Source organism: Equus caballus, chromosome 19, assembly GCF_041296265.1.
Source record: "Equus caballus isolate H_3958 breed thoroughbred chromosome 19, TB-T2T, whole genome shotgun sequence".
In the NCBI taxonomy this organism is placed as follows: domain Eukaryota; kingdom Metazoa; phylum Chordata; class Mammalia; order Perissodactyla; family Equidae; genus Equus; species Equus caballus.
The window spans coordinates 6,730,035-6,739,238 of record NC_091702.1 but is presented as its reverse complement, the minus strand read 5'-3'; the positions used below and the strand labels follow the sequence as shown (position 1 = coordinate 6,739,238).

General features: G+C 56.0%; 1 protein-coding gene across 10 annotated transcripts in view; it reads right to left on the bottom strand.

Annotated features, from left to right (window-relative positions):
• Positions 1-5,848: 5,848 nt before the first annotated feature.
• Positions 5,849-9,204, bottom strand: part of LOC138919063 (ral guanine nucleotide dissociation stimulator-like) — a 45,225-nt gene continuing 41,869 nt past the window's right edge. For 6 of the 10 annotated variants that reach the window (XM_070243080.1, XM_070243078.1, XM_070243082.1 and 3 more), the window contains 7 exons: positions 9,046-9,115; positions 8,926-8,952; positions 7,927-8,004; positions 7,419-7,493; positions 6,833-6,865; positions 6,344-6,465; positions 5,849-6,137 (listed from right to left, as the gene is read on the bottom strand). In XM_070243080.1, the coding sequence (XP_070099181.1) occupies positions 6,101-6,137; positions 6,344-6,465; positions 6,833-6,865; positions 7,419-7,493; positions 7,927-8,004; positions 8,926-8,952; positions 9,046-9,115 (442 nt within the window). In that variant the 3' untranslated portion in view covers positions 5,849-6,100. Of the gene's footprint in view, positions 6,138-6,343; positions 6,466-6,832; positions 6,866-7,418; positions 7,494-7,926; positions 8,005-8,324; positions 9,116-9,204 lie in introns of those variants that run through there. The other 4 variants (XM_070243077.1, XM_070243073.1, XM_070243075.1 and 1 more) reach the window with 2 other exon arrangements.

The following is a 9,204-nucleotide window of genomic DNA, read 5'->3' as shown; positions in this document are numbered from 1 at the left end:
CACTGTTAAGAGAAGAAAAAGACCAACCCTAGACTGTGCGAAATCTTTGGAAGAAGCCTATCTAAGAAAGGGCTTGTATTAAAATGTACAAAGCATCATAAATTCAACAATAAGAAAACAAACATTCCAATGAAAAATGGGTCAAGATCTGAACAGACACCTCGCTAATGAAGGTATAAGCATACAATAAGCATGCAAGAAGATGCTCAAAATCACTTATCATTAGAGAGAAGCAAGTTGAAACAAAGTGAGACGCCTCGACACACAAATAGACGAGATCAATTCATGGCTGGGGGGTAGGACGGCACAGACTCTCTGTCGTCACTGCTGCCCATGCCGAGTGGTGTGGCCACTGTGGAAGACACTTGGGCACTTTCTTACAGAGCTAAACATCATCTTAACACGTGATCCCTCAACCATCTTCCTAGGTATTTACACAATGTTTTCAAATAGAACGTCAACAAAAAAGCCAGCACACATATATAGACTGCACCTCATTTATACAGGCAGGGAACTTGAATGAACAAAGATAACCTTCCATAAATGAAAGGACACCCAAATGAGGTACATCCATGCAATGTAATGCTATCAGGTGCCAACACTGAAAGAGCTATCAAGATGAAAACACATGGAGGAATCTCAAATTCACCTTTCTAACAGAAAGAAGCATCTGCGAAGGCTGGGTAGAGTACGCTCTCATTGATATGGCATTCTGCAAACACAAAGCTATCAATTTGATCCACAGATCAGCTTCCCAGAGCTGTGCAGGGCTGGGGTCGGGGGAGAGGGATGAAGAGTTCAGGAAATCCGTGTGATGCTTTAATGGCGGATACTTGCCTCTCTGCCTTTGACGAAATCCCCAGATTTTTACAGTGGAAAGAGCAAATCTTGACTTACACAAATTAGTAAAATGATTTAGGTGGGTGGATCCTTGGATGGAATGCAGATGAGACTAGAGAGTCTAACCGTATTGAGAATGGAAGAAACAAACTCACTGCAAGTGGTGGGGGAAGTGGTGCTGACCTAAGGACCTTTGGAAATGACTGGAATCTGTACAACTACAGGAAAAGACACCGAGCAAGCAGAAAGCCCCAATTGATAAAGTTCTTTCTCAACAGTTACTGGTTAATAACTGTGAGGCCCCTATGCATCTAGACCGGGATTGGAGAAAGGACTGAGTGGTCGTCAGATGGCAGGAGCCAGGGTTCCACTACTGCAGGGGCAGGCTTCGGGGAGGGCAGGGCGCGGGCTGGAGGGCTCCATGTGGCCATGCGTTCGACTGGGAAGCCGTGCTCTGAACTGACGTTGACCTTAATCTAAACATGGCTGTTTCCATATAGACACATATACAGCAGACAGTGTACACACGGTAAGGTCAGCACACCAGCCTAACTTAAGCATCCTGCCACCGAGAGGGCCAAGAAGCAAGGACACCCCGGAGCAACCAGCACACTGAGCTCACAGATGCACGTTTTTAATGCCATGGTCTCATACAAGGAGCCAGTGCTCCTTGAGGAAAAGGCTGATTCCAGGCTGAGGCTGAGAAGGCGCAAGACAATGCTGCAGAATCCTGTAGAAAAGTAAGGAGGCGTTATATCCCCAACTAAAATACACAGGCGCCATAGTTTTCCATCACATTGATGTCGTAAGAATATTTAAGCATTAAAACCTACCCGGCGGTGTAGTGGCTGAGTCAAATGTTTCATTTCGGCTGCCCAGGATTCACAGGTTCAAATCCTAGGCGCAGACTTATGCCCTGTTCATCAAGCCATGCTGTGGTAGGTGTCCCACAGACAAAAGAGAGGAAGATTGCCACACATGTGAGGGACGCTGGAGGCAGAAAGAGGCAGCGGAGCTCCGTCGGGACAAGGAGCGGTCTCATGCCCGCCAGCGTGGCTCTGAGAGTTTGAGAAAGAGGCCCCTTCAGAATCAGTGGGGGCATCAGTTGGACATTTGTTTAGTTAAGAAAATGGTCTGTTCAGCTGAAACACTTCAAAATCAGAGCGATGTGCATGGAGCAAAGGTAGTTGGTGTTGGTTTCTGGCCCGTGTGCGCTCACGCCCCCATTAATTCGCTGAGTGACTGAGCTTCTCCACATGAGCCACAGCGGCTCCTGGGCCCTTTGCACTTCAGGTTCCCCATACAATGCACAGGTTAGCATGGGATCTCTGTGCCTCCTTCCAGCTCCGTCTGCCTCATTGCTACATTCACATGAGGACACATTCCACTAGGGAACTATTGTTGCCGTCGTTAGGACACGAAAAACGCATCCTGGGCCCTCCTGAGAGGTGCTGCCGGGCCTCACATGCCTCCTGGATGCAGGGTTCAGTGTGGTTGGCATGCCCTCTGTGGGCCATGGTCACACCAAGCCCGTGCTCAGCAGCTTTTCTCACATCCCAGTCCCAGGCCACAGGGCGAGGAAGGGGCAGCAGGCCAGCAGGCCCTGGGGCCTGAACCACTCAGCAGGTCAGCACTCCCGTTTGAATCCACGCTTGGGTTGGACACCAGGGAACAAGCACCCTAGGCTCCCCTGGGCTCCTGAGGTGTTTCGGGTGCCCCTTCCCTGCCCCCTTGCTCCATACCCCATGCCCTGGGAGCCCTTCCTCCCAGGACATCAGGAGGCTTAGCCCCTCCAGCCTGGCTATGGGACCCCCGAAGCCTCGTGGTCGTGTCCTCCTGGCAGGGAGCCTCTCTATTTTCTGGAAATGAACTCCAGTCGTGCTGGCTGAGGGCTCCAGCCCTGTTTGTCTGAGGCTCCATCCGTCGCCCAGGCTGCACGCCTGCTGCTCTCTGAGATGGGGCCCCGTTTTCCTTAACGTGCCCTGTTGTTCACCACAAGCTCTCTGGGCCTCCAACTCCTGCCCGCTCCAAGCTGTGTACTGTCTGCTCCCACCCCTCACACCCCTGTTACTGGGCTCTACCTTCTGCTGGGAAGCCCACCAGTTGGCTTTGACTGGTCTGTGGACACTCAGCACTGCCCTGGCCTCTGTTCACCTCTGTTTCCATCACGGTGGACACCCAGCTCTGTGTGACAACCTCACATCCTTCCAGCCATCCTCAGCTCCCCACGAGTCCTGGTCCAGCTCCTTCTTTCACACCTCCTACCATCCAGGATGCTTTTAAACAGCCTCTGAGTACCACAGACAAGCTGCCGCTCCCCCAGGCCACCTGCTCTGATGCTAGCCTAGGTCCCTGCATCTCGGCTGCTTCCAGGAGGAGGTGCCTCCTGGGCAAGGCCCTGAGTGACCACCTTAGTGTAGTCATGCTCAGAAACTCAAAACCAGGTCCTGCTTCCTGTGAGCTCATGAAGTTTCTGGAGACATGGTCGGAGAGCTGACGCTGACTTCCCAAATCTGCTTCCAGGCCATTCCAAAATGTCTGCCCGAGAGAAGGCCCGACTACCCAGCAGTTGTCCCCTGCAATGGGGTGGGATGGCACTCATGGCACGAGAACTGCGGGGAGCAGGGATGTCTCCCTTGGTCTGTTTCACTCTCTTGGCAAGAAGACCACAGACCAGTGAAGAGTTCTGATGATGAAACTTTGCCCAGTTCTGACTCCCACTCTCTGTGGTCAGGAGCAGCCTTGGGGGGATGCTTGTTAAGAAACAGCTAGTGAGACTACACGGCAGAACTGTGTGTCACTGAAGAACGTCGTAAAGTCTCACACCAGGACCCTTTAACTGTGTGATGCTATTCTTCTCTGGCACAAAATGTGCCCCCAATCCAACAAGATTCCAGTTACTCCTTCGTTTCTGGGCCTGATGGTGGGTGGGATAGAAGGAAATTCATGACTTCAGCCTCTAATCTGGTAGGACAATCAGGCACACACTGAGCTCTCTCTGTCTCTCACGGCCAAGGGAGGGGGACCAACTCAGAACTGACCTGGGCCCTGGTCGCATCGAGGACAACAGGTTCCCTGCGTCAAGATGGAGTCCCTGGCTAAGCCATCTGTCTGAGGGGGCAGAGATGCGGTGGGCAGGCATTCTAGGTGCGGGCAAGAAGAGCGGAGGTGAGGGAGCAAGAGAGCCCAGGCATGTTTGAGGAGGACAGGCCAGATGGTGTGGGTTACAACGGCCAATTACTCCTCCTTTCTGTGCTTCCTCTACGTTATTAAAAACCTGGGATATTACCCACAACACTCCAAATTATTCTGAGGGCAAAATGAGTGGATACGCACAAAGACTCTTAACCTAGACCTCTTGCCTTCCCCGGCCCTGCTCAGCCCTGGGTCCTGGCGCTTCTCTTGCTCTTGGAGGTAAAGGATGGTCTGCCGTGTAGCCAATCACGTTCTTGGATGGCTGTGCCCTGTCAGGGAGGCCGTGGGCAACCAGGATGTGCGCTCCGTCCTTGCCGCAGCCTGAAGGCCACGCTGGCAGAGGCCAGGCCCCCTGTGTGTCTGAGGGCCACTGGCAGCCTCCATCCAGAGGGGAGAGCTCTGAACCGCTAAACAAGTCATCTGGGTCTTGCTGTGACTGGGTGTTTCCGTGGGAGCACGTTCACAATACTCGGCGGTGACCCCTGAGCTCCTGATCACCGGGTGGGGACTCTGGGTGAACTCAGCGCAGTGGCTCTTGTCCACCCATACTGCCAGCCCTTCAGGATTTAAACAGGCAAGGCTTGTCCATGGATGCCCAGAGATCATAGTTGGGTGGCATTCCCCTGGAGGACATCCCTACACCTGCCCCTCTCAGCCTCAGCTTTCAAAGACCCCAACAGAAATGGCTCACACAGCCCAGGAGGTAACCACAGCACAAGACTGCGGATGAGAGCACAGCCATGCCAGGGGCAAAGGTCTATGGGCTCGGGCCCAGCCAGAACGTAGGACAAGTCAGGAATAACATGACTCAGGGTGTGACGGACGGATCTCCTAGACCAAGGACGTCAGCACCACACAGACCCGGAAGTCACCTTGGTCAGCAAGGGACCGAGTGGGGGTTTCGTCTGGCCAGGTACATGGACCCTTATCCCGCCTGTCAGAACCCATCCTGGTCCATCAGGCCAGCCAGGGAGGAGTGGCTGTGAGGCACCTGAGGGAGGGTGGGGCCTTGAGGGGACTTCTGACTTGACAAGAGTGAAGAAGGAAGTGCAGGGGCTGGGGTCCTGGGTCACAGGGAGCAGGAGGGTGTCGGGAACGGGGCCCAGCTGGAGCCTGGACGGCTGCACCACAAGTGTTCCCCTGGAGAGGAGACGAGCAGGGAGAGGACTTCGGAGCTGGGGACAAGTTCCCAGCAGGATTACAGCCCAGGGAAAGGGTGAGCATGGAGCCCCAGGGGGACACTGAGGATGGGAGGTCCTGCCTGCTCAAAGTCCCTGCACAAATGACCTTCCCCTGGCCTTGTCCTCTCCACACGCACGGTTTGATCTCCTTACGTGTTTTCCCCACTTAGAGCTGATGCGTTTCCAGTGGCTGAACTAGAAAACTACAAGTTCCCAACATGGGGTCCAGAGACACGTCCACAAGAGACGCAGGAAATGTTTCCTCTCCCTCCAGAGTGTGGACGGGCAGCCCCTCTCCTGGGGCACAGAGTGGGCCTGGCAAGTGGTGGCTTTAGGGCCCCCCACATTTCCGTGGTGGATGCTCGGCCTGAGAAAACACCTCGTCCTCCCATCTCAGGGGTCTGAGGGGCTGTCTCTGCTCCTGGCCCAGCTTCACGATGCTGACACGGACCTGTCCTCTGAGGAGGGGCACTTGGGGGTCTCCTTCAGCAGCCAGGGAGGGGCTGCACCTTCCCCCCTCTCCCACACACAATAATCGGATGACTGCAAAATGTCTTACTCCAGTGAGGGATCTGAGAGTCTGGACAGCGTTTAAATTAGCACAGAATGTGAAAGAACCACCACTCCCAGGCTCTAAGAGAAACAGGACTTTAATACAACAGTCTGCAAATCTGGCATGAACTATTTACAAGCAGTGATTCTCACCCCTACAGAGATGGAAATTGGCCTCAGGAAGGGGTGGCAGGCCGTGGGGCCCTTGCACCCTGAGTGCCCCAGCTGGGCCCCTGCTGCTAAGGAAGAGGTCATACGACAACGGGACACTCACTCTCTCCTCAGCTTCATGATGGCCATGCTCTCTGGGCCTGGAGTGATTTGCTGGCCAACTAGCACCGGGGCTCCAGCTGGCAGGACAGGCTGTAGCTACAGGATAGAGTGGCACCTGTCAGCCTCCCACAATCCACAACCCTGGTGTCCTTCCCGGCATCTGCCCAGCAGCTGGAGCCCAACTTCCCCAGCCATCGCCATGCGACAGGTCAGGGCTGACAAGGGAGTCATGGACTCAGGCTCTCCGGACTGGCCAGCAGGGAGAGTGCACCTGTTCCTCCCCATGTCCTGTCCAGCCTCACCTCTCGTCCTCACTGAGCTGCTCCATGTCCCAGAACCAGGCCCTGAATCGCTCCTGGGGCTCTAGGTTGTAATTCTCTGCAGCCTCCTGGAGCTGCACGATCTCCATCATCACTTTGTGCTCCTGGCACCAGAGGGAGGAGAGGATGCAGACAGAGCCTGCTGGGGATGCTGCAGGGTCTTCAGGGGGTGAGGAGTGGGGCAAGGGGCTGGTCCTGGGTCCTTGCTCACATGGGACCCTCCTTCCCTCCAATTCCACGCAGGACCTACCTGTTCTCAGAGATGGGTAGAAGCCCCTCCCGCAGGAAGTTTTGCTTGATGCCCACCGCTGCCCCCACCCCCCCCACTGGATGGGTCTCCTGATTCTCTGTCATCCAACACTCTCAATAAATGTAAGATGCAGCGGGTGGTGCCCAGGAGAGTTCCGCCCAGGGGCATCTCTGGTTTCCACGCCCCTCTCCTCCCTGACATGGAAGGCCACAGCTGCTCACCTTTTTCTTTTTCTCGTGGTTGATCTCATTGCCCTGGAAGGCAGACAGCAAAAGTCCATCAGAACGAGCCCCCTAGCTATGACCAGCCCCCGTGCACACCCCTTCTCATGGTGCCCAGCTCCAGGTCTAGGAGGGGGCTGAGCCTGACAGAAAACAGGACTTGGACCCAGGCCAGGCTCTGGGCTCCAGAGAAGGGAGGACATGGGGGCCGACACTCAAAGACCCTGTAGCCCAAGCCCCTCTGATGACGGACAGGGAGGCTGAGTCCTCAGGCAGGCAGGGACAGCTCCATCAGTGTGCTGCCTGACTTGGAGGCTGACTTCTCTCTCGCCTCCAACAAAGCCCATGCGGCTCTGCAGGCGGGCAGCTCTGCTGCTTCGCCAGCCTGGGGACCCGGGACGGGCTCCAGGTGGAGCCTTCGTTCCCTCATCCCTAAGAGGGGCACACTGTCCCAGCCCACAGGGGAGCCTGGGAGGCTGTCATGACAGGAAGTTACCACATTCTGACCACTCAGGTCTTGGTACTGGGACTGTGTCTTCCCAAGTCCCAACCTGGTCATCCCCTTCTGGCCCCCGGCCTCACTCACATTTACGTAATCCTCCATGGCTGTGTCCAACATGATCAGGTCAGTTAGCATGGTGCCCAGGAAGGGGACGATGCCCTGTGCCATTGGGATTAGATGGGATGAGGCCCTGGTCTCAGGTGTCCCCATGACCCTCCCCTGAAAACTCCTCATGCTCAGCCTCCTGGCCCAGCCCAGGGTCCCCACACGGAGCAGCCTCAAATCCTTTATAGCCGGCCCTCAATCCCCACCCCTCACCCTCCAAGAACACCAGACTCCTCCTGGTCACCTCCCAGGGCCTGCTTTTGGCTGGTCACAGGGCCTTTAATCCTTGGCCCCGCCACTCTCCCGACCCACCCTGCTGCAGCTCCCCAGGCCCTCCTCCTGGTCACTTCTAAGGGCGGGTGTCAGGCTCTGCGGCAACAGGAGGAGGGCTGCAGGAGGAAGGCCCCCTCTCTGGATTGGAGCCCCCAGCTGGGAGGGCAGAGTCCCCTCCTCTGACCTTGGAGCCCCTCCCCACAGGCGCACTCACCTTCTGCTGCTGCCTCTTCCGGCCTCTCTGCAGGGTCCTCAGCAGGGTGGCAAACTTGGAGGGCTGCTTCTGCCAGGACTGAGGACAGGGTCAAGGAGGCCATCCTCCCCTCACCCCACTTCTCCTCAGCCCCTCTGACCTCAGCCCTGGACGTCTGAACCAAGTCAGCTGGTACCCATGCTACTCCATCCTCCAGCACACTCTGATTCTAGAACAGTCCTAGCTCCAACACTCTCGCTGTGTGACCTTGGGCCGAAGGCCTGTCCTCCTTGAGTCAGCCTCCTCATCTGGAAAGTGTGACAACTCCCCCTACCTCGCAGGGTCTCCTGAGGACTCAGCGTCAGTGACGGTCTACATGGTTCTGGCTCTCACCCCACCCAGCGTGAAAGGATGGGGCGGGGCTGAGAGGACACTTCGGTTTCTCTTTCATGTGAAGCCTATGAGGTCCACTCAGGAAAGATCCACCGAGCACCACCAGTTTCCTGGACACTTCCCATAAGCCACCTGGGCACCAGTTACTGCTGACTAGGACCCAGGTGAGTGTTCCTGACAGGGACAGACTAGCAGGGACCGTGGTAGGGCCAGTGGGGAGTCACACATGCACAAACATCTGTCATGCTCCAGCCATTCAGACTCAAGGCTGGGCAGCCCATTTGTCCACCTGGCCTGGGGGAATGCCTGGCAGTGCCCATCCCGAGGGCAGGCAGGGTGCCCTCCTCGTGGAGAAGTGGTGAAGACAGAAGGAGCAGTGGGGGCCTGGCTTCCTAAGGACACACTGAGCTGGTTCAGGGAAGAAACATACGCCCGTCCACCCCATGCACGCAACAGCCTGGAAGAATCTAAGTGCTGACAGCGTGGACCAAAATGGAAGGCAGCCCCTGCTCCACCGGCCAGCTCAGCATCCCCTCCGGGATCAGTCCAGACACCCCCACTTCCTGCCATGACCGGGGCTTCCCACCCCACAAACACCTCCCCCACCTGCCCATGGACCAAACATACCCCATCTTCCTGTTCATCCAGGGAAGACTGGAATTGTACACAGAAACTCCAAGTGAGAAATGACCGTCCACATCCTGCCCCGTCCCCCTTCCACACACCCCGCCTCTGCCTCCACTCTACCTTGATGAGCAGCTCCCAGCTAAGGGAGTTGTCCTCATCACAGAGCTTTTTAAATTTTCGGCAGCTCTTCCTGAGGGGGGAAAGGAGGAAGGAGAAACTCAGGAACAATGGGGCAGGGGGCATAAGTGCAAGTCCCTTCTCTATGAGAATCTGGAAAAT